At 38.8% G+C, this 26,128-nt stretch overlaps 1 protein-coding gene across 4 annotated transcripts in view; it reads left to right on the top strand.

Moving 5' to 3' along the window:
• bchs (WD repeat and FYVE domain containing 3 bchs) overlaps window positions 1–26,128 on the top strand; it is a 388,664-nt gene that overhangs the window by 263,008 nt on the left and 99,528 nt on the right. For 3 of the 4 annotated variants that reach the window (XM_067128777.1, XM_067128779.1, XM_067128776.1), the window contains 7 exons: window positions 723–826; window positions 3,884–4,141; window positions 6,320–6,523; window positions 11,088–11,305; window positions 11,760–11,941; window positions 17,702–17,850; window positions 25,244–25,276. In XM_067128777.1, coding sequence (XP_066984878.1) covers window positions 723–826; window positions 3,884–4,141; window positions 6,320–6,523; window positions 11,088–11,305; window positions 11,760–11,941; window positions 17,702–17,850; window positions 25,244–25,276 — 1,148 coding nt within the window. The remainder of the gene's footprint in view (window positions 1–722; window positions 827–3,883; window positions 4,142–6,319; window positions 6,524–11,087; window positions 11,306–11,759; window positions 11,942–17,701; window positions 17,851–25,243; window positions 25,277–26,128) is intronic. The other variant, XM_067128778.1, reaches the window with a different exon arrangement.

Below are 26,128 nucleotides of genomic sequence, written 5' to 3'. Positions count from 1 at the left end.
TGTTCTCTTGCTTTTTTCCTTGGAGGAGGTTAATGATGAAATTTTGTTTTGACTGGAGTTTGTAACTTTTGATATGATAACTATAGTAAGTGCAACTAGTCGTTTGAACTGCCAGTGTAATGACTAAAGGTAGGTAGATTTTTGGCCAAATAACGTTATTACTAAAAGTTAAGTTTATCCTCTTCTTGTAGATTATTAGATCTTTGCGTTACATTGTGCGTGGTTACCTATCTGTAATTTACCAGGAATTAAGTGATTAGTTTTCTTACTGTGGTTGACATGATTGTTGATCTAGCTTGGTATATATTCCTTGGTATATATATTTTATGATTAGGATGTTACCCTTGCAGTATTATTTGTGATAAGTGTATCAAAGGAATGTGAGTGCTGTCAGTAAGCAGCATAAAAGTTTTAATGCTTCCTTAGAATATGATTCACATTTATTTTGCAGTGGTTGTAAAGATAATGATGGTAAATCTTCTGATACTTTAACACTGGACATTAGATGTAATCCTTGCTCTCAAAATATGTCACATGTCAAGTGTCTCAGGCAGTGTTACTGAAAATTGTCTTCGAAAAGGGTAGAATTTCTAGAACGATTGGATATATAATAGTTTTTCTTCAAGTGTGAAAAACCTTAATGCATTTATTTAATAGAGTTTATTTTGATCATATACCAATAACTTTTGTGGTTATTGTATGAAAATTTAATATTTTTTCAGGTTTGGTCAGATGCACCTGGAGAGCTTTGCCGTACCTTGCTTGAACACCTTGTCGAGTTGGCAAAAGAATCAGGGGAAAGGCATGCCAATGTCCGCAAAATGAGGTAAGTCTTACATGGTAATGATATTAGTTTCTAATTCATATTTATTCAGTTTGTTTGTGTCCCCCTGCTGTCAAAAATAATGGTAAGAGGACTAAAATAATTTTGCAGTTTCATCCTTCTTATAGTTTGCAGATATGCATTACTTAATATCGGGGATGTGTTCCAGCCATTTGGACATAAAGCAGAGTATATAGAGGTGGGATGCTCTTCTGTATATTTCTTTTAAAATTACATAATGCGTACAGTCTTTATTACAACGTCAGCTTTGTTGACATTTGCGAGTCAGTTTTTCCATCTTCGCTGTGCCGTAGTATGACACATATTTGTCCCTACAAAAGTATTCCTGGTGCAAGTTGGAAATGGTTGTTGAAGCGGGAGAGTAGGTGCTAGCCCCACTGACCTGTTGTAATCCAGCATTAATCTTCACCTGCCATTGAGTGTACATTATGCTTGGGTCATTTCTGATTACACAGGTTGAAGGTAGTGTTGAGTATCATTGTTGATAATTGTGGATTGCACTTGGAATATTGAAAATGGATATTATTCATGCAGATTAGTGTGGGATTGACAGGCAGAAGAGTGCTGAACATGAATGTGTGTGTTTCGTTTCCTCATGTCCTCCCAGACTGTGGATCCACACTGCTTTTGTTCTTTTTCGTTTCCTTGGTTAGTCAGTTTGCAGAAATTATGCTGGTTAAAATTTCCAGTCGTAGGACTGAGTATTATTATTATTATTATTATTATTATTATTATTATTATTATTATTATTATTATTAATCAGAACATGAACCCTGTTTATATGGAACAAGCCCACAGGGACCATTGACTTGAAATTCAAGCTTCCAAAGAATATGATGTTCATAAGAAAGAACTAAGATAAGTATACCTTAGTTTTACCAGACCACTGAGGAGCTGATTAACAGCTCTCCTAGAGAGGGCTGGCCTGAAGGATTAGACTTATTTTATGTGGCTAAGAACCAATTGGTTACTTAGCAACGGGACCTACGGCTTATTGTGGAATCCGAACCACATTATAGTGAGAAATGAATTTCTATCGCCAGAAATAAATTCCTCTAACTCTTCATCAGCCGGCCGGAGACTCGAACTCGGGCCTACTGAGTTACAGGCCACAGCTCTACTGATTCGCCCAACGAAAGAACTGACAGAAGATGATGGGAAATACAGAAGAAAAAAAGACCAGTTGTTAGAATTGAAAAAATAAATTAAGACTGATAAATGAATAGATAAAGATGTAAGTAAATTACTAATACACAAGGAGAATTCGGTTAGAGGAGCAATGTGTTGTGTCTTCACTTGAACGTTTGAAGTTCCATTACACAACATCCATAGGGAGACTGTTCCACAGTCCGGTGGTGTGAGGAATAAGGGACCTCTGGAACTGAGATGTTCAATAGTAAGTTACATTTACTCCATAATGGTGTTGCTGTTCAGCAAGTGTGTTGCTCTCGGCAGGGAAAGAGGATTTGGATCAATTGTGAGTGTGAAAGATCTCTCTTAGAATACAACTTATGAAAAATTGACAAAGAGACGACCACCTCCTTTAGTCACAGGATAGTGGTTATATGCCAATAAATATCAATATTCAAGAGTGACTTTCATTTGTAAATATATTAATTATGCTTCACATAACATAATGCATAAGTTTTAGTTTCGTCTTAATTTGCTCGTGACAGTCTTAATTTCCAGAACGAGTGGGTAGCGTAGCGAAGAAAACAGGTCATTCATGACCGTGTCCTATCTCATCTGTCCCAGAGTCTACAGCATGGTAAAGCATAAATGAAATTAGACCGTGTTAACGCTGTGATTAGTCTTTTCCTGGGATTGCTGAATTTAATCATATGGGTTTAATAGAAATAGAGTGATAAACTGTAATAGGAGAAAATGGTGAACATCCAGATAAAAACATAGGAACAGTGATTAAAACAAAGCCAAATAAATTGCAAACAACCACTTTGTGCCAACTGTTAGTATATCAATGTTTTTATAAAAAAAACCCAGATATCCTTGAGGTGATACTTAACATTTATAGAGAACTACCTCTACTAGCATGAATGTCGCAGAGGACAATCCATTTGCAAAGTTGATCAACTGGGCTCGCTAAGGGACAGCTAAAGTGACAAAAACTGTAAATGCAGTCATCATCCAGTCATGCATTAAGTTAATAATATGCAGCAGCAAGCAAAATTGAATAACTGTCACTTTACAGACAGAGAGAGATATAGAGATCAAGGAAGAATTATTTGAATTATTAACAAGAAAATAAGGATGTTATTCTATCTACTGCAGTTTGCTGCTTTACATTCACAATATAAAAACATGATTGGTAATCACGTCAGTTTCTTCTAGATGTCTACCATGAGAAAAACCCACCTAACTTGTAGAAATCAAAGAGTTAGCCAATCACCACCTTCTATAGAGATGGTTAGGCTAGGGATTCTTAAACTGCGTACCCAGGAATAGCTTGTACTTCAGAGCTGCAAGTGACTCCCATTACTGTAGTGGAAATTTGTCTCAAATTATTTCTTGAAGAAACCATGATGGTGAACGTTACTCTTTGCTTAAATTATTTAGGGATGTTTTTTATAACCAATATATTTTTTTGGAAGTTTGTATTGTCTTATTAGAAGGTGATATTTAAATCACTACAGTTGTTGGATATACAGTAATGACCAGTCTGTAACAACTTGAAAGTGCTTTATTAGTGTTGATATTATGGCTGTGTGTCCCTCCATAGTTTCACAGTAGCTACTATGCTTTTCCAGTTCTTAATTTTCTGTATTTTGTGTAAATCATGAACACTTTACTTCATATTTTACGTGAATAATACAAATGTACAATAATTTTTTGTGTAATTTAAAAAAAAATTATGGGGGTTTTGTACTGTGCAAAATAAAATTGGTAGATAGATCATGAAATATTAAGCACACCATGTATTTCCCTGGTGGGTTGTTATTCCAAGTTTTTACTGTGGCAAGCTCATAAGCTTGCGTGAAGCGTTACAAAAGCTGGAGATTATATTATTGTTCATTTTTTCAGATCACTGGGGCTGGTATCAAGACTGTTGCATCTTCTGTATGGACAGACACAAGGAAAAGATACTATCTCACATTCACCAACCAACCATTCAATATCACCAAACAACATATCTTCATCAAACACATCCTCTTATTCTGATAACAATCATTCCACATCACCTGGTGCGGCAAATAATACGGCGTCACAAACTACGCCCGTCATATTCTCGTTGTTGTCGGCAATGCTTGCAAACAATCCCAGGCCACAAGATTTGTTATGGTAAGCTCCTAAATCACACCTAGTTATGTATTTCTGTGACAGTTCTACCCCTGTGTATCTTTGGGGGGGGGAAATATTTTTAAATTTTGAAGTGACTTAAACTGTTCATAATGTATTTAGGTTTGAACAGTTTTTACAAATACAGTAAACCCCCATATTCGCGTTCTCATGGTTCGCGGACTCACGCATTTGCGGGTTTCTCTGTGGAACACATCTAGCCATCATTCGCGGAAAATTCGCCCATTCGCGGTATTTTTCACTGAGAAATATTCACTAATTACTGTATTTTCATATAATTTTCATGAATAAATGCACTTTTTGTGATAAAACTATTAAAATACTCAGGTATAAGCATTTTTAGAGGATTTTTTGTGTTTGAAATATCAAAATAGGCAGTTCTAAGTGCTTTAGAGGGGTTTTAAGCATTTGCGGATTTGACCTATTCGCGGGGGGGTGTGTGGGACGCATCCCCCGCGAATACGGGGGTTTCACTGTAGTTGCCGGCTTATGACGAGGTTAGGTTCTGACAAACCGGTCATAAGTCGGAACGGTCGCAAGTCAGGTGACTGAAAAATATCCTGTAGATTACAACTGCTGTAAATTTGAACTGTCAGTAGTGCTGTATTGTCGTTTTTCTCATCTCTGTGATATTTATAGTGATTACTTACTACTTTTTATTGTTTTGTTACTCTTATGTTTTATCTTTTGGAATCTTTGTTCATACTGCATAATTTTCTTTAAAATACGGTGTGTTTTATGATATGATGCATTTACATTCCTGAGTTAACCGGAAGCCAACTTCCTAACTTTCCGTAGCATCTAAAGTATATTTTCTGTGACTTTCATCTTCCTAAATTCACCATGTTCATAATTATTGCAATTGGTGTTTTCGTCATCTATTTTGATTTTGGAGGGTAACGAGATGGCAGAAATAAAGTATGAATTTCTGCAAGCATTCGCAATCTAAAAAGTAAACACACACGTCTATGTATTGAGGAAAATGAGCACTAAACATTTGCTATTAGGAGAGGAAGGAAAACGGGAAAGTATCAAAGAACGAGTGAAATTGCAGTTATAAAAATAAGTACTAATGATATTTTTGGGTGGTGACCAAGCATTCTTATGATTGTAAAAAACCTATGCGATCATGGTTCTTGATTACAATATACTCAAGACGGTAAGCGAAGGGGTTAACATCTTTCTTTCCGTATGCCGTGCATCTTAGGCTTCACAATGAAGATCCACAAGATGCAAAACTTAAGAGATGTTTCCGTGACCTTGTGGGTGAGAGAGACTAGTGCAAAGCATCATCAAGCACATGACATGATTCATTTACCAACCGTTAAAGATACTTGGGAATAACTGAACAAATGAACGTGCAAGAGGCAAACATTTAGGAGTAGGCGAAGCAGCGTCCAAATCTGAAGAAATCACGACTTTGCTTCATTTGAAATTTACTGTATTTATAAAAAAAGCTAAGTTCCATTTTTAACCAAGCTTTGTTAATGTGCAAAAAAAGTAGCTCTCAACTATGCTTAGTTTAGCAACTAATGGCAGTCAGGATGTCAGTAGCCTTCGGCTATCATTTGACCACACTTGGCAGTGATGTCAGTGAAACAGTAAGCTGAAGATTTTGAGAATGTAAACATTCACGTTTTATAATACTAGACAATAAATTGTGTGTGTGTGTGTGTGTGTGTGTTTGTTCATACATGGGAAATGTGGAGTTTTGCCCGAACCAGCATCATGAGTCTGAATGGGAGAAATGGATGGTGTTAATGATGAACAGTGAAAATGTGTTTTTAACATTCTGTGATGTTCACAAAATACTATTTTTTATCAGAACTTAAAATAAGGTAGTTTCCCCACTGTCTCGGAGTCTAACCCCCCTTATTACTATTGATTCTTAAGGGGAAATTTTGATCTATTTATGCATATCATTAGGAATGTATCCCTCACGTAAAAGTCGAGTGTGCTGTCTTTTTTTTACTTCATTCGTAAGTGTGAGTGGTTGTAGGTCACAGGTTGTAAATTGGCAACTATTTGTATACAGTAGATAAACCAAAGATTTTTTTACAGTTCACATCGTGTTTATATGAATAAATGATGTTTTTATCTTCAATTATAGGCTATTTGTAGATTGATTTTTGTTGATGCATCATTTGTTTTCCTTTCCAGCTTTGGCCAGTTTATTGTGTCCACTTTACCAATTCTAAGTTTGTCTGAGAAACACATTGAACTGAAAACCTCCGAAGATCAGCGGGAGCTGGACAATGGGGATGCCCCTGGTTTATCCATGAAGAATATTCTCCTACGTAATAAATGCCTAGAAATTATTCATACGCTTCTATACAACTCTAACAAAAACACCATTCATCTTGGGTAAGTTTTCTTTCAGTACCAGGATTTAGAAATACTTTGTAGTGTGTTATTATCCACAGTGCAGTAATTGTAAAAATACATCCTCAAGATTATATACTCAACTGGTTTCACAGTATTTTGTGCTGAAATCAGCCATTCACATATTTTATAAGTACAATACATGTACTTACTAAAATACTTTGGTATTTTACATGTATTGGGTCCATATCTACTTCCTCCATAAAAGTATTCATTTGCCACCATTTTCAACCTTATAAAACTTACTTCACCCACTTGGCATGTGACATCATTTTAGGATAACTCTGTTTCACGTCTTTTACATAAATACCAAAGTATCTGACAACAAAATTTACAGTTGCCAGCACATATGACTTTCCAATGCATGCAGTGAAGATATACATTTTTCTGTTGCAGGTACAGAATTTAGTATTTTTGATGCATAGGTAGTCTTTGTTTCCTTGGAAGCTATAGTAACTCTTCCAACTCAACAAAAAGGATGAATTTGTTTTTTAAGAGTAATTGTTATGCAAGCAGATTCAGATGTTCTCTTTCATTGTTTATAATTTCTTGAGTACATGGTATGAATTTTCTTGCTGCTCAATGAAATTTTCATATTTTGTGCCATTTCTCTAATTTCAGTGTCAGTTTCCAATTGTAAGTTTTCCATATGTCGAGAATGCCATGGGGGTATCACCCACCACCTTTCCAACAAAATGGCATGGCTTGCACTGAATATTGTCTTTTTAGAACACGAGTCTCGTCTTTGACTACTGTATTGGGTTTAGGTGATTAGTTTCTGCAATAGTCCCTCGGCTTATCATATTAAGCGGAGGTAATTCAAATCAACTGCAGAAAAAAAGGGATAAAATGAAAATTTTGACACCTTTATGAGTTCATATGAAATTTCACACTGTTTATACAGAGTATTTCATCAAACTTCATGATAATTCCTGTTTGTTACAATGAAATATGATCATTTTTACTGAAGAAATATCTTCAAATTTGACTAGCGGCAACCTTTCCTTAGATGCTTTGCTGTATTTTTTCAAGATTTTAATGTCACATCCAATTAAAAGAAACAGGCAGAGTTCTGATGTAAAGGAGAAATGTCACCAGGAATCAGTAATAAGAAAATACAATTTTTTTATAAACCCCGTGTCATAAGTAGCCTTATTCCATCTGAAATGGACCCAGCACACTTACTTGTAGAATTGAAAGAAGATAATCTCACCTGTACCCATATAGAACAGTGAGAGGAAGAGAGGAGGACACTAAAGATTGTGATTAACAGATTTGTATAAAAGCTTGTTTCATTACAAAACATCATTATACTAAACTGATTTATAATGATTAGCCTGAATCACAAATTGAGTAGGGGGGAAAAGCAGAATATTTAAAGAGAATAGAAGACAATTGTGCAACAAGTCCAGTTTCCATAGACAACTGACCATGGAGCCAATAATGACCTCCAAAATCTTGGTAGCTTTTGTAATGGCTGCAGCAGAAGGGTTAACCCCAGGTAGTACATTTACCCAGTACCATACCACCCTGTTTGTTTAAAGGATGAGGAATGAAGTCGTGAAGAGGGTGAAAATAAATGACTAGAATCCCTTGGCCTATGGCACATTACCAGCAACAATCAGACTTGAAGGCCAAAGGACTCCTCTAAGAATAACAGCAAGCTCCTGGTAAAACTAGATATAAGAGGACACTCAAACTTAGAGGCCCTCGTGCCTAGCTGTGCTACGACCTCTTGAGAAACATGTAACTGTGGGTGACCAAGATTCTGTTGAATGCAGTCCAAAAAAGAGAATTTGAGAGAGGCCACTTCTGGCAACTTGAGAAGGGGGCTGATAAGAGTGAGAGGGCTTGAAAGAAACAAACTGTTGAAGGTATGACTTTAAGAGTTTCCATAGGACAGAAACGAGAAACTTCAGGAAAAAGGAAAGACAAGGCAGCAAAAGCCATAAATTCTACCTTGAAGGCCAACAGTTGATTAAAAGGCTCAGTCAGAAGAGTTATGGAGCCCACTAAAGCACTTAGAAAGGGTGAAGCAAACAGGAACACAGTCATGAGGGGCAAAAACAAGAAGAATATGTCCAAGAGAAATTAGAAAGTGGCAAGTTATGCTGTGAGGACCACCATCAAGAAGTGGCTTGGAGGTTTGTGCAATTTGAATTTGAGCCAAAGTATAAAAATCATGATAAGTTTTGTCACTTTCAGGGACTCAGTTGTTTTGGAGAAAGCCTGCAGAGAGGGAGAGAATATTGACAGCAAACCAGCAAAAATTAAGAAGGATTTAGTTGTTACTATGACAAAGAACCAGGGTGGATGAGAACTACACACATATCAAATCACGAATCCCATTGAATGAGTATATAAAGAACAGTTGGAGAAGACCTGCCTACCACACAATAACTGCATGATAATTGACACTCAGTGGAAGATGCTGTTTTAGAAGGCTCTTCCAAATTAGAGGAAATAAAAAATGTGAACAGTGAGAACAGGAGAAACTTTTGCCCTGTGATCAAAAGAGAGTGGGACGATGAGTCATCCAAGGCTTGGGGACACCCAGATTTTATTTTACCAGGGTCTGCATTGCCCAAGTTGAAAAAGTGCTAGATAAATGCCCCCAAGACTGGAGCATAGCAACAAGAATCCAAGCCTTTGAGCTTACCGTGCTTAACAAGCTGAGGGAGTCTGGCGGTGAGAGAATCATGAACAGGCCAAGCAAGGGCATCTCCACTCATATCTTGGGTTGTCACAGACATCAGAGGGAAGGAACTGCTTTAAGGAATTGATCCAATGAGAGAATAATACAAAACATGTCATGAACGTGTGGGATGAATCAAGGCACAGCAGAGACCCCATGCTATACAGGGAGCGAAGAATTTGATCACCCGTAATTTAGGAAATTTATCTTGTCCTTCTTAATGACAGACAGCCATGTCTGAGAAGTGTGTTGTGTCAAAGATAAATCTCTTAGAGGTTCATAATGAATAGAAATATGAGAAAAGGGGTTTGCATTGAACCTTCAAGAACCGACATCAAGCATATGTTTAGGTAAGAGTCTGAGTTAAAAGCCAATGGTTGTTTCATATTTTTTTGTTCCTTTGCAAATTGTATTCAACTGCTAGATGAATACAGTTGATTTGGGAAAAAGGAGGACACAGTAAAGTCCCTTTATCCTTGTCCAGAGTCAGAATTTCTGGTACTTAACATCAGATTTCCTATATTTTCACACACACACACACACACACACACACACATGCACACACACACACACACACACACACACACACACACACACACACACACACACACACACACACACACACACACTCTCTCTCTCTCTCTCTCTCTCTCTCTCTCTCTCTCTCTCTCTCTCTCTCTCTCTCTCTCTCTCTCTCTCCATTAACTAGTATCAGTCTCATCACTAGTACACACATAACTTTTATATGCTCACAAATATTAAGCCACTAATTTCCCTTACTGGAAAACCAGATACCTCTCTAGATTCAAGTTGGTCAGTAGGTTTGATTCCTTGAACTTTGTCAATATTTACAACTGTTGTAAAGAGTAGACCTATATCTAGGAAATTGTTGATATAATAACTTGCAGTTATCTGTTATTTTATTTGTGACCACTCTTCACAATTTTCCTTAGAATATGTATTTGCCCATAACATAAGGGCTGGATTTGGATTCGAATCACAAAGCAATCAGCAGTGAGTCTCAGAGTTTTGTGTTCCAAAGAAAAATACTTCATACTTCTAGTGAGTTTTCAGGATGAAATTAGGTACAGTATGAATAAAAGAGTAAAAGAAAAAAGGACATTATCCTTTGAGCGAGAGAAGAAGAAAATGAAGAGGAATGGGAAAAGATTTTGCTTCTAACACCCTGAATAAATCCTGCATCCAAATTGTAACAGAGAAAATCGCTAATGGATTTTCTAGTGTACATGAATCTGGCACTTGGATAAATTGATATTGTGGCATTTGTAAGCTTCTGGATGTGGTATGCTTGATGCTTGAGACTGATACAGCCAAGGGGAAAATTTAGAGGGCAAGAAGCAGGGGCAATTTCTTTTATGTGGAAGATTTGGATATCACCAGGCAAGGTTGCTCCTCAGTGTTCTGTTATTTCAGACAGCTGGCTATAAAAGAACAGACTTTACGTCAAACCATCGTAGTGTTTGAGGTGGTGATGATAGGTCTACCAGGCTTTTGTATAATCTCAACTAAATAGAACTTTAGTTTTATTTTTATATTTAAGAAATCAAGATGGGCAAACAGTTCAGATTTACTGTGTTCACTCGAAAATTTAGAGTAAAAATGGAGAAAAATGCAGCATGCAACAAGCTGTTGGTGCGTTGCTTCCATGGTGTGAAATACTTTTGTTGCTCAGAGTTAGCAGTAAGAAAGATACACGGTATAATAAAAGAGTATTATTATGTGAACTGTGTACCGAATGCTTCAAATCTTTGGAGGTGTTGTACATGTATATATATACCCATTAGCTTCTCATTGTCAGAACAACGTATTGCAACATCCCATCTTTTCCAGATTTTGTGAGGAAGTAGTTAAGGTTTTGGGCTTGGACTGGGTTCTCCTGTTTGCCCAAGGTCACTTGCATCCGTCCACAGTGCTTGTTGCTCTTCGCATGTTAGTGGCACTGCTTTCTAATTCAGGAATCCTTCAAAAGTTCCGTGAAGCTTCTCACAATGGGGGCTGGATGACGGATGCACAGCAAGTCACTTCAAATAAGTTTGGTCAAGTTTTAGGTAAGATTTTTTAAGTACCTGGAAATGAGTTCTTTTATTTTTTTGACATGTGGTAGTAAAAGTAGAGGTTGTAAATTACGCAGGATATGCAACGCTTGCTCAAATCAGCACATGACTTGATGGCATTTATATATAAATATATAATAATATATACTGTAATGACTTCTGTTTGGATAGTCATTAGTTATAGGAAATTGCAGTTGTTGAATGCAAAATGAAGAGTATTAGCAATTAGTAAGTAAAGCTAATTACTATGTAAATTTAAGAGGAATGTGCCTTTTATCAGAGGTACATAGACTAATTTGATTTTTGTTGGATATTCACATTCATTTTCTATCTAACTGGTTCTGTTTACTTTTAGATAAATGGTTTGCATGTCTGTTGCTTCATAAAATTAAAAGATATGTAATATATGAATGTTTTTCATTTTATAATTTGATTTTTTTTTTTTTAGGTTACTCGGTTGGATCAAGTGCTCGATCCTTGAGTGAGATCCGTGAAGATGCATGGCATATGCCAGGTTTTCAGCTGTTAACATGGCTTGTTCCTCGCCATATTCATATACCACAAGTGTATTATCTGCTTTTGGCTCTGTTACTTGGTCAACCTGTTAAAAATGTTCAAAATAACACAAAAGTGAGTAGTGGCTGTGGGTGTAAGGTGTTTTTGGTAACAAATTGAAAATTGGTATTTTTTTTTAGTCTGGAGTGTCCGGAGTGTCCAGGTCTTTGTCTTCATTCAGGATATACTATAATCATTTTGAGGCCATTAGACAGGAAACCTTGTGTCTCTTCAAGAACCCTAATAAAAACTATTATTTTATAAAAAAAAACTTGTTTTTAAATAACTTATTTTAAAAAATAGTTTTTAAAATGAAATGGCTTTTAATTTTCTGAAATGTAATGCAGGCACACAAAGCAAAGAATTTTGAGGAAAATTATTCTCCTCTCATGCTACGCTAATTCCTGGATTCTTGCGGATGTTATTAGTATTCATTCTGGTAGACAGTCGGAGTAGACACAGGCGAAGATTACTGCTTGGGCACGAAGATCTAACAGTGGCGGTTGGCAGCACGAAGGATGAGGAAGCCTCATCTTGAAACACTTGTGGTTTGAACCCTTTGGTAGCAGCTCAACGAGCCAGACCAGTTGAAAGAAGAATCTGGGAGGATGAAGAACAACACAAGTAGACATGACATAGACCAGTCCTTGCAAACTGTTCAGGTAATGTTGGGAGACCATACTTAGCCCTTAAAAGGAGGAGGGCACTGCAACTTGGGTCCTTGCACAAGAAGTTGAAAATGCCTCTGGATTTACCATCCCTGACAACTCAGGTATGCTGAAGCGTAATTATAGTGGGAATGAAATGCCAAAAACAAAGTAAGCAGAATATTAACCAAAGTGACATTATAGACTGAGGAAAAACGAAGAACCAAAGGTAATTGTTACTGTGATCAAAGTACTGTAAATGGGAAGCGAATGACCCAAGCAAACAGTAAACCCTGATCAGGATGAGGCCAAAGGAAAAGTCACATACCACCCAAAAAATTCAGCTAGCAAAGTGTTTATATATAAATTATGTGAAGTGGCAATCAATGCAATTGAATAAGCTGAAAATTCTGATGGCAGAAGTTACATTGTTGATTAAGGAAAAACTACAATAGAAAAAGAGAAACAGACAACCAGTAGGCTACTTACAGTAAAAGCTTACCAACACATTGGTGGCCAGCCAAAAGTGAAAATGCTGTTAAGTTCTTTAGAGAGTGATAACACTGCTAGCCACCACCAAAGCACACTAAAGAATGAAGATTAGTAGCATAATGAGCTAGGGTTTGGGAGTTGGTTGAGCTTATGCACTGGAACAGTTTTCTTTGAAATGCTTTGATTTATACCTGAATACCGTTCACATGCTTAAAGGCTAATTGTTCATATGCAGAACAAACCTTCAGTCTTAACATTAGGATAAATCTTCTGGCGCCAGCTGGAAACCGGTTTAAAAAAATAAAAAATTGTATATGCAGGGAAGCTGTGGCACCTGGCATCTGATATGCAGGTGAGGTAGAAGTGGGTCAGAGACCCAACTGGAACCTCGTGACGTGTTTAGTCTTTCTTCAGCCGCTGTGGAGAGCTGGTGTTAGCTTTTGCCCTCCTTTCCCCAAGCTGTTTTTGTCCTAAGCCTGTGATACCTTCCTACTGGTTGCATTGTGTTTTTGGGCGTCTGTGTATGTTTCGTGGTGTTATCATGCTCTCCACTAATCAATCTAAGAAGCCCCGTGAGCACCAATGCCTATTCCATCTGCTTCATCATCCACTGATGCCTTTTCTCCTTCCTTTTCTTCCATTGATTCATCTTTGGAAGCATCATGAGGTGGTCAAGGTGATTTTATGTATCATGCTGCCCCGTTTCTCTCAGGAGGGGATATTTCCCCTTCAGGGAGAGAGGAGGCAGTGCCATCATGTTCTTTTGTTTCAGATTCTGATGCACAAAAGATGTCGTCTATTTGGGCCTCCTTAGGCCTACCTGGGGTGCCCTCTCTGGATGGCCTGTTGTCGCATTCCGTCTCTTCACGCTCACCAGTGTCAGCTCCCCTGGAAGTTCACCCCCCCTCCTGGCCTCCACTTCTTTGGCTTTCGTGTGATGCCACCTAGCGGGACACCTTCGTTACTAACTACACATCATCCTGGGTCGTCTTTACCTGTAGCAATTTCATGAGCCCTGGGTCGGACACCTGCCCCCATGACGTCACTCCCTGCATCGTCTCTCCCCTTGATGGCAGTATCTGTGACGTCATTTCCTCTAACTGCTCCCGTGATGTCACAGCCGACTGCTGCCGTGACATCTGCTGCAGTTGGTGATCCTTCAGAGGCATTTGTTCAGACTGTGGTGGACAGACTGGACTCTGTCTTTTGAGAGAGGTATGGCAGTCCTCCTGTCAAGAAAAGGTGTAGGCTTCCATCTTCTTCTTCGTCCTCATCGTCATCTTCGTCTTCCCCTACTCACGCTCAAGTTAGACATTGGAGGATTGAAGACTTTGTCACTTCCTGTCGGAGAAGCCCAGGACTATTTCATCAGCTTCTTCCCACGGACGTGTGTCTCCGATTCACATACACAGACGTAGTCGCGGCCGTGTTCCTGTGGATGGTGTTCATTGCTCTGCAACCCCTCAAGTCGGCTTCAGTCATTCATTCTTCTCCTCCTCGTTCTGTGCAAGTTCGGTGGAAAGATGATAAGGCCCCAATTAAGAAGTCGAAAGTGGTGTACCCTCCCGCTAGAAGTCCAGTTGTTCCAAGGCCTACAAGACATTTCTCCCGTGAGGATTAGGGTTTCCTCTCCTGATCGTGTCGTCCACAGACGTGTTCTTTGCCACGTCCGTGGTGATGGGAACGGACATTTAGCTTACTGCGAACGTACTTCTAGGAATGTCTGTGGATCTGATAGTGACTGTGGTTTTCCAGCTCCCAGGAGGCTGAGATGTTCTGTGCCTCGTTCACCTAGGAGGACCTATGTACGTCGTTCTTCTTCCTGAGTCTGTGGACGTGACTCATCTAGACTTAGGTCTTGTGCTTTGGTTTCTTACTTTCCTGTAAGGGATCACGCATGTTGTTCATCTTCGCGCTTCTGCGTACATGACTCTTCTGGTCCAAGAGCTGATGAATGGTCGTGTTCCTATATTCCTGGAACTCGTCTTTGGCAAGGGATAGCCTGTGTCCGTTAAGTGATCAGGATTCCTCTCTTCCATCTACCTCAGTGCGTCAGCCTCCTGTGCATGAAGCAGAGGATGGGGAGAGTCAAGAATTTCTTGCTCCCTACAGGGAGGTTAATGATCTCATTCGTGAGTTCAACAATCTCTCTGAGAGGTCTGAGGCTCCTTCTTCAATGACTCCTAAGCTTTACTTGGACCGAAGAAGGATGTAAGAACTTCTTTTGAATTACCTTGTTCCGGGCATGCTACTTCAATCTTAAAGCAGGTGAATTCTTTGGTTTTGGGATGGGATAATTATCTGCTTTCCAACAGATCTTTTAAGCTTCTTCCCCCTCCTCTGATTCGTCATAGGAAGTATTACTCAACAAGTCACGTACCTCTGTTGAGGAGACAGCTCAACTCAGTTGTCATTCGCCTGGGTTAACATTAGGTCAGGTTAGGGCTGACGGTCCTTCTTTAACCTTTCAGGAAGCATCAGCCTTGGAGTCGAATGCCTCTCCTGCCTTTCAGACTGTCTCATGGCTAGATTTGTGGTGCTCAGCGGTAACTAGGATTTCTTCATCCTGTTCTGCAATAGTTTTGTTTGAAAGTTCGTCTTTCATCAGGTTACTACAATCTGGTGCTAAGGCCATATCATACCTAGGCCAGTTGAATGCTAATTTATGGGTTAACTTCATACTGATGAAAAGGGATGCAGCCCTCTCTAAGGTACTAAATCAGTTGATGCAGACTCTTGCTTTCCTTGTGGAATAGAGATCTCCTAGGTTCCCAGCTTCTCCTGCCTGCGGAACAACTGGAAGCTGCAATCGTCAGGTGTCAGGCGGACACTAGTGATCATCTTGCTCAACAGGCAGTGGCCAAGTCTCGCCCTTCCGCTCCAAGACAGAGTAGGCAGTCTTCAAGACTTGTGGCTTCAACCAGGGTTTTCCAGCCGACTCCAGCACCAAGGAAGCAGCCTCAGCAACATTCCTTTCAATCTCATCCTTCGAAACCAGGGAGGAGGAGTACAGGCAAGGACAAGGGAGGGCGTTGATAGATTGGGCACCACTCCCCACCCTTTGCCACTGATGGGGGGATGCCTGGCGAGCCACTGGTTCTATGTGGCAGGTGCGTGGGACGGAACCGTGGGCAGTAGATGTCCTTTGGGTAGGGTGTCTACTTCCTTTCAACTTCCTCCTCCTCTTGCCGATTGACCTCTCATGCACCTGATTTACACCCAAGGCTCTCCAAAGCACGTAGCTCTACAAGAGGAAGTGAGGAAGATGATAGACAAAGGGCCAGTGGAAAGGGTAGTTCATCCTTCTCCAGGGTTCTACAGTCGAGTTTTCCTGGTACCAAAAGCCTCTGGTGATTGGAGACCAGTGATAGATCTCCCAACTCTGAATCTTTTTGTCAGAAAGATGAAGTTCAGAGTGGAGACTCCCTAGACAGTCTTAGCAACCTTAAGGGACGACAGCTTCATGTTGACTGTAGACTTGAAGGACATGCACTTTCAGATCCTTATTCACCCTTTGTCCAGGAAGTTCCTCCACTTCAGTCTTGGGAAGCAAGTGTTCCAGTTCAGGGTCCTTTGCTTCGGACTGACAGCAGCTCCACAAGCGTTCACAAGATTCTTTACCCTAATGTTGACATGGGCTCATGCTCGGGATTCGCCTGTTTAGATATCTTGGCAGTTGGTTGGTCTTAGCAAGTTCCTGGGAATGGCTGATTTGGGACAGGGACTGTCTTCTCCAGTTTTGTCACAACCTATGTATTGTGATAAATCTGGAAAAGTCCAATCTTCTTCCCAGCCTGAGGATTATGTACCGGGGAATGGTGATAGACACAGCCTCATTGAGAGTTTTCCAGTCAGACCAGAGGATAGAGAGGTTCAGTGCAATAGCTAACAAACCTGAGGTCTTAACATAGACTGCCCACCTCTAGCCACCCCTCGTATGTCTTATCCTAGGTTGGCAGAAAGCCTGAATGCGTCACGAGGTTCCAGCTGGATCTCAGACCCGCTTCCACCTCATCTGCGTATCAGGTGCCAGATGCCACAGGTTCATTGCACATGTGATTTTTTATTGTTTTTAAGCTGGTTTGCAGCTGGCACCACAAGAGTTGTCCTTGTGTTAAGACCTCAGGTTTGTTAGCTATGATTATTACCAATTAATTAAAAATTTGTCATTTTATGCTTAATGGGATTGCACAGATATTCAACTATTTGTGTAACAAAAATATAATATGATTGAGTGATTGACACTTGCAGTATTTATTCCAGAAAGTTAAAGAAGTTGAGTTCATGCAACAGAGAGAAAGAGAGAGAGAATTGTTGTTGTCACTTCACCATGTTGGTTTTCATTAAGAATTTAACATTAGCCCTGAGTTTTTTTTTTAGCCTGTTTTTAAATGTAATGATGTACTGAAATTTTTGGGCAACTTGGATTTCTCATTTGAATATTTTCCATGTGTGCCATCCATAATTTTTTTGCTGTACTCCGTCTCACATACGGGCTGGCTGCCTGAAGCCACTGAAGGACCAGATTTAAAGTAACATTAGGAGTGTTTCAGCCTGTGAAAGAAAGGTTTAGGAATTGTAATGGATCTCTGGTTAATTGGTGGATTGCCTAATCAAAATTTGTGTCAGAGGTATACAGTGATTCTCTGTTCTCCTGGAATGATGGAAGAATATTTATTCACTTTTTCGCTTTCAGCTTGATCTTGATAGCATTTGGACATTTGTTTTTGGTGTCCCAGCAAGTCAGTGTGCTACCACTATATCTGGTAGAGTGTCACTGTGTCCAGAGGCTGCTATTGCCATCCTTGCAATGGTGAGAGCACTGCTTAACCAGGAAGAGAAGGGGTAAGTTATTCATAATGTTGAAGTTTGTGTTTATAAGTAATATTGTCTGTTTAGAATACTGTAAATGTAGTTTTATTGCATTTTATGGTCTTGCTAAAATTTTAAAAGCTAGGGTACTATTCTTTTTTTGGTCCAGGTATGTAAGTAGATTTACAGGTATCTTAACATCAGTGTGTCAGATATATTGTACATGGCATGATACGGTGACAGTTGATTGACTTTAAACAAGGTAAAGCATACGTCGTTATGACTTTGACATTCACAGTACAATACACTGGGCTTCACTAAAACATAACAAATACATATATTGGTCATCATTATGGATTACGTATACAAAAGAACTAGCCATCATATAAACTGGGCATATAAATGGCCCTGTGCATCATTAGTATGTGATCTCCCTGTAAACATCCATCATTCTGATGAGCTGTTATTTTCTATATTGAAGTTATCATTTAATATAAAAATTTTAATGTGAAAAGAAATTTTCCATCTTGAATACAATGAGTTTTGAATGTTAATTGTTTTTTACTGAAATACCAGTTGATCAGGCACAATGAATGGGAATGTTTTAGCTTGACATAGGTGTTACAGAGAAAAATTAATCAAAACTTTGCCAGAACAATGTGGTAGTGAAAGTGCAACAAGGCAGGTTGCCTATATACTGCCCCAAAGCAAGCATTGATTTGTTTCACCATAATCCCATTTGTCATATATGTTCTTATATTGTGTCTACAAATGTTCCAAAGCATCTCTGGTCTTTTGTTTGTCAGACATAAGAAGGATAACGTATGGTTATGGTTTTACCTATGCACCTCTTGATATTCGGGCATAAATAAAGCCTTGCATTAGGCTGCTGGTTGTGCAGTCAGTAGGAGACTCAGATTGAGGAAAAAGATGTGGATGTCTTAGGAAACGTGGGATTTGATCAAAAAGAGAGGTGAGGCAAAATTGAGGAGTGAGATGCATTATATTAATGATGTGGATTTTGAATTAACAAGAACTAAGTACTTGAGGTTGGATTCAGAAGTTAAAAGACTAACTAAGAGAGATAAAAGATCTGTTAATGAAATGGTTGCGGAAATTGAAAAATTAATTAATAAAAATGATGATGAGAGTCAAAGGATAGCATATAAACCAGTTGGAGAGCTGAGTGGCAGTGCTGGTAAGCGTAAGGATGTACCAGTCAGGGATATGGAAGGTAATTAATTGATCAAAAATGTTGAAACCAGAATAGCACTTTGAAACTGTCCTCCTAGAAGAGGGTATACTGCCTGCTCAGAAGATTTAAATATTGATGAAGGTGAGATCAGGCCAGAAGTAGTTAAGGCAATAAAACGGTTAAAAAATTATAAGGCACCAGGAGAGGATGGTTTATTCCTGGAAATGTTTAAAGAGGAGGAGGATAGATTAGTACAGTATTTGTATTATTCAATGAGATATGGGTGATAAAGGTAATACCATCAGGTTGGAAGAATGGTGTGATCATTAAAGTTCCAAAGAAAAGAGATATGAGTAGTAGTGGTAATTGGAGGGGACTCACTTTGTCACCTGCATCCTTGAAAATTTTCAGTGGTGTTGTTGAATAGGTTGGACCCAGTGGTTGATGGTACTCTGAGGGATGGGCAGGCTGGTTTTAAAAAGGGGTGATGTTGCAGTGATCAGATCTTCGTAGTCAGGTATTTAATGCAGCAAGCTAATGAAATGAAAACTCCGTTAATTCATTGTTTTGTTGATTTTGAGAAGGAGTTTGATAGTATTTCAAGACTGACTATGGGAAAATTCATGAGGCATTATGGAATACTGGAAAAAGTTTGTGAGGGCTGTTATGAACATGCATGAGGGCACATCTTGTAGAGTGGTGGTTGATGGTTGTTTGAGTGATCCGTGTGAAGTTAAGTCTGGTGTGATTCAGGGTGGCATTCTGTCTCCTCTGTCGTTTGTATTGGTCATGGGTTACGTTATGAGAAGGGTTAGAAGAGAAATGGATGTAGGTATACTCTGGGAAGAAAATGGGAAACATCTTGACTTAGATTATGCTGGTGATATAGTTTTGATCTACGAGGGGCCAGAAAAGATGCAGTGAGTGGTGGATTGTCTAGTGAGTGAAGGTGGAAAGGTTGGTTTTGTTATAAATAGTGGAAAAATTGAAATCGTGAATATGAATATTGAAAATGCACGGGATTGTCTTAACTGAAGGCATGGTTGTAAAGTCTGCCTTTGTATTCTCCAGGATTGTCCAAATCTCTTACTGTGTCAATAGAGGTTCTGGTACTAGGGAAGGATGTGCAGAGAATTGTTATAACAATTCTCCAGGCTCATTCACAACAGAGAACTCACATTCTGAATTGGCTTTATCAGGGAATGAGACTTCATGGTTTTGATAAAGCTAAGCAGTGTGTATTTCCAATTACAGTACTCTTGGTAGTATCTTAGTCAAAGCACTGACTTCAGACACTGCTGCTGCAAGGTGTTCATTCAAAAGTAATTGTGGGGCCATATACTCAAGATCCATCTGTTATGGTATCTTGATGACTATTTGACCCATGGATTGTCATAATTTGGTTGAAGATTGTAAAAACATGCTCACCAGGTTGTTTGCCTAAATATCTGTGCAGCTTTGTCCATGCTGCCCTTTCTTTTTCTGGCTCTTCATGTTTGCCTAGTGCCAGCAATTTGCTTGGCATCAGCGCTTCCTCATTATGATGTTTCTGTGTCTATAGAGGGAGTCAGTTTTAACTTCTGTTGGTTGCCTTCAACTTTATTTGTGACTGCACTGCTTGTTCCAGTCACAGATGCTCTCCAGTCTTCTTGCATTCAAGGCTCAGCCCCTCATCTGGTACTAGGATTTTTTTTTTTTTAAGGACCACCTGTCCTCTTCAAGTCATACCTGAGGATTGTCTCACTGTTTTGACAACAGCAATTCTTTGTCATTAGGAGCACTCTTGCTCCTAGTTATGTCTGTGACTGCCTATGCTCCTGGCTTCAATGGCTTGCAGCTTTCCAGCTATCTCCTCCTACTAACCTTGACTTTGACTGCACTCCTGGCTTCAGCATCTCTCGCATGTTGAAATACTTCTCCTTCCAGTCATGCTTCTGGCTTCACTGTAGGAATTTTGCATACAAAACTTATTTCTGCCTACAGTCGCGTTTGCAACTTGGCAGCCTCCAGGTGTGCATCTGCCTCAACGAGAGCAGCTGCTTTGTACTGTACAAGTATCCAGAAGTCCCACTGGCAGCACCAACTGTACTGGTTCTTGTGGTACTACTATTGTTGGACTGCTCCAGCTTATTGTCATTTTCACAGCTCACCTGTATCCAGGCATGCTTCTATCTTAAACCACTCTCTCTGCTGACAGTGGCCCTTTCACACTTGTGATTGTTAACTGCTTTCGTGGCTTGTGACTCCCCTGCGTCCAGTTGTGCTCTTGTTTATGGTTGTTCTGTTTTCAAGACTGACTTTACATAGACTTTTAATCACCATCATCCCGTTCACTGCCACTATTCCTTTACTTGCTGCTACCCTCTTAAATTTTTTTAAGAAACTCACTGCTTATAGGCTGACTGGTGAGATTAGCATGATGTGTGAAGAGATTGTATACACGAGGAATAGTCGTCGAGGAATTATCTTTGTTTCCAGACTTTGCACAAAGGCCCAAGTAACTGGTAGCCAGGAATGATTCCTTTTACACCTTGTGATCTAACCCTGTCTTCCATCAATATGGGACAGAACTGCATTGTTTGTGTGGTGAGAGTGATCAGACTTTGCCTACAGAGAATAAGTCCTCCAGAGGATAATGGTACCTCTCCATACAGAAAAGAAATAAGAAACTTTAGAGATTGTTTCATCAGCACTAAAACAGTTTTGTGCACTCGTGACTTGAATTTTCAACACAGGTAGTTAGTTGGGTTTGGTTGTACTCTTGCTGGTACAGGCAGTCCCCGGTTTACGACGGTTCCGGATTACGACGTTCCGAGGTTACGACGCTTTTCAAATATATTCATCAGAAATTATTTCCTGGCTTACGACGCATGTTCGGGGTTACGACGCGTCATATACACGCCGATCCGACGGAAGAAATATGGCCCCAAAATGGCAGAATAATCATAATTTGAAGGTTTTTTTGATGTAAAACTCAATAATAATGCAGTTTATATCGTTTTCAATGCACCCAGAGCATTAAAAGTAAGGTTTTCTTATGATTTTTTACGATTTTCGACGATGTTCCGGCTTACGACGATTTTCGGGTTACGACGCGGCGCAAGAACGGAACCCCCGTCGTAAACCGGGGACCGCCTGTAGTCAGAGTGGGATCTAATACCTGAAGGAGAAGGGGCTGCAAACTCATCCCCCTCATCTTGACTGATCATTCATGGTACTGTGGAGAGTTGCAATTTCCAGAGGTATTGGCTTTTATATCTAATGTTGAAGGTAAAGGCTCTTTTCCATTCCTGATTGACACTTCCAGATACAAATACTTTGATTTACATTTCACTTTTACAAACCTATAATCAACCAGAGACTTGGTTCCTGACTCTTTACACTCCCCAGGTACTCTGTCTGATCCTAAAGTCTTATGCAGACATTCATGATCTTGATCTCCCATCTGAATGTCAATTCCGGCATACATATTACAAATAATTTTCATATATTTGCAGTGCAACCAACCTTTAATGGCACAAAAGTTTTCTGAAACAATAACATATAATGAATGCCTTCCTTCAATTCCCTTTAATCTCTGCCTCTCATACATCTCATGCAGTTTCCGTGAAAGTGAGGTTGTAGGTAATATATACCTAATATGTGTTATTTTTCCGGCAGATAAAGATCATTGATGCCTGGGAATTTTTGTAAATGTGATATAGACATATATATGATTAATGAGTTGCTTCCTCCTCCTTAAATGACTTAACCGTTCTAATTATTGTGAATGTTATGTCTCAACTTATTTTCAAGACCAGAGATGATGTCGGTTGAAGTATTTAGCCATTCTTTAGTTGCAGAACTAAAATGGTAAATGAGTTGCCTTTATTTCCACACACAAATCAAATATTGGAATATTCTAGAATTTGGTTAAGGTTTGAGTAATACAAAATATATATATCCACCCTGATAGGGCATGTGAGGCAGCACTGTACCTTATGAGGATGTGCAAAACTGCTTAGTTACTTATGATGCAATGACCATCTTCTAGCTGCACATGAAGGGCAGGCTAAATATATATTAAGCACACCCCTAGACTGGGCTAAATGTAAGGTTGGCCATTATAAAAAAAAAACACACATCAATGGTAAGAGGAAGATATGCATATGTACATGGTATGGTATAAAAAGAAATTCTGAAAAATTCTCTCTACCTTCCACAAGAAGTTGAAAGTGAACATTTCCAACCCTGTGCGGGGCCTCTTTTGCAAAAGACAGTCGCAAAAATATGCTAATTTTACCAAGTATCGGTGTTTTTTCTAATAATTTTTTTTATTTTATTTTTTAAAGTTATAATTAGTACAGCTCACACAGTATCATAACAGATAAGAATTAAAATTACTAACAAATTCTGACTATATTTATGGTAAAATACAGGTAGTCTCCACTCATCGGTGGCACCGGTTAACGGCGTTTCAGTTTTACGATACTTGGCTAATGACTTCATTAACCAGATTTTTGGTGCTGCTAAGTAATTTTCGGCACCGGTAAGCAGTTTATCGGTGTTGGTAGGTAGTTTATCGCCATCGGTAAGCGATGTTTTGGGCAGGTAGCTGGTTTATCAGTGTCGGTAAGTGGTTTATCAGCGTTTGATCAGTGCTTACGGTGTCGTAAACACCATTTATTACCATAATTGCTGTGATGTTCCGGTTAGCGACAATTTTCGGTTATCAGCTCTCGGCCAGGAGCGGAACCCCCACCGTTAACTGGGGACTGCCTGTATTTACGAGACATCATGGGATGGGGAGCTGCAGTACATTCCCCCATGAAATCTCAAGTCAGATTGATCTCTATGTATCCAGTACTGACTACTGACTTGCTGCTCTAGAGTTGCCGTAAGAGCTGCTAGAAGTCATTTATGGCCCATTGAATTGATTTGAACATTTTCCCCCAAAATTTGTTCAAGATGTATGGTATGAGATGTTGATCGTCAGGGGACAATACCCAGAAATAACCCTAAAGCTATAAATATTCACCAATGACAACACCTGCTCGCAAAGGGTTAACCATTTTAGTAATTGGAGTAATTTTTAAATTTTTTAGTAACAGACATATTGGTATTGTGAGAGATTTTATAATTTGTACAAGTTGATATTCTTTCATTTTCACTCCATTATTTCCTCAAAAATAATACTGTGAATGTCATACTTGTAATGATGGCTGACTGCTTTATAGGTTTAACTTGTCAGATGTAGAATCCACTTGAATACTTAAATTCAACTTTCTAATTGTTATCTGTGGAAAAGATTTTAGGTTGGTATTTATTGCAATACATAATTGTTGTTTATATCATAGAACTGCTTTTAGTATGTTGCATAACCATACTAGTTACTTGAGCAGTTATGATTGTTGTAGTCTAAAATGCCTCTAGAGTTACATCAGCAAATGTATACCGTGATGCATTAGAAACAAACAAAATAAACTTTGAAATTGCACTTAATTTATCTCCTAATGTTAAGTGAATGGTAATATAAGTAAGTCTACATTTAGAAATAACAGCTGTTATTATTTTTTTGTAATAATTGCCACATAGATGAGAGGTCTGCATTAAAGTACCAGCCAGACCACATAGTTCATTGTGACAGTTTTTGTTTCTCAAATTCTAATACTGCTGCTTTTTTGATAGAATCCCAACTTTTTTTATGTTTTAACTGTTTCACTGTGTACAGTAAGGTCCCAGTTATTTTCCATTTATTTTCTTAATTTCTATGAAGAAAAGAGTGATCAAGATCATATTGATGTTAATTTAAGCTAGATATAATTCAGTATTATGAATGAAAGTTCCTTGAAATATTTTGAGTGCGCTGTAGGTTTATGAAGAGAAGTCAAATGCCTTCAATACTGTATAGGAAATATTTATCATAAAGAAACTTGTTTTCAAGTTTTGTAAACCATAGTCCACTGCATATTGTGATACAAAATACCTTAAGCGATTGTGTTCGTATTGCATCTTTTTTATTCTCAGGTACATATGAACTTTATTCTAGTAGTGATGTGGACAAATAAATTCTTACCATTGTAAATTAAATTCTATACCTGTGATTCATTATTTATTTCTGTCTGTGCTGTCCAACCTCTATTGCTGAGTATTTCTCACAAGGTTCTTCTAAGGGAAGTTCTTCCTGCACTCTTTGGATTTGTATTGACCCTGAATAGGAAGTTTTTAATTTTGTTTCTAAATTCTTTACAGGGACTTGGGAATCCGTTGCAATCCTCAAAACACGTATGTTTTTATTTTTGAGTTTATTTTCCATTTTAATATCCAAATATGATTTCTTTTACTTTTGTTTGTTTCTACACACACACACACGCCCACACCTCAAGATACCTCTACACACACACACACACACACACACACACACAAGCACACTTCAAGATACCTTCAGAAGAGTTAGTAGTTATCATATTTGCAGACTTTCAATACTAAAGCTGCTGATCCAAGTACAATATTGGTAATGTTCAATAGTACAGTATAGGTTTTATATAAATAATTACTTAACTAAGAGTTTCTGCTCGACGGCAGCTTAAATTTTGAAAATTTGTGGTAGCACTACTCTTTTGTTTATGTAGGTGACTAACCCTGCCCACTTTTGGGGTGAGAGAGAGGAACAACTCAGCCAAAAGTTCAATTTGTTTTCTGCCGGCTTAAGACCAACACGGTGTTAAGTTTTTTGCAGCTGAATTTGAGTTCTTGGTTGAGATCTTCCCCTGTTGGTGAAGTATTTTTGACCCGGTAGCCTTTGGCATTAATTATTTAGATTGCTTCAGTTATTAGCTTTCTTGTGACTAGACTGATAGACTTACTGATTTTTTACTTACCGATTGTGACCATGTCAGATTCTAGCACTTTTAGTTTTAGGTATTGCAGCAAAGGCTGCAATACTCAACTAACTAAAGCTTCATATGACTCGCATACCTTGTGCACTGCTTGTAGGGGACAGATATGTTCAATTGATTTGACATGCAAGGAGTATAAGGGTTGGGGCGACAAAAAATGAAAAACTTTAGTAACTCATCTTTCTAAATTAGAGAGAGGCCGTAAGAGGAAAGCGGCTTCTAGAGCCGAAGTAAAATC

This window comes from Macrobrachium rosenbergii, chromosome 27 (assembly GCF_040412425.1).
Source record: "Macrobrachium rosenbergii isolate ZJJX-2024 chromosome 27, ASM4041242v1, whole genome shotgun sequence".
Taxonomy (NCBI): domain Eukaryota; kingdom Metazoa; phylum Arthropoda; class Malacostraca; order Decapoda; family Palaemonidae; genus Macrobrachium; species Macrobrachium rosenbergii.
This window is presented reverse-complemented; position numbering and strand designations above follow the sequence as displayed.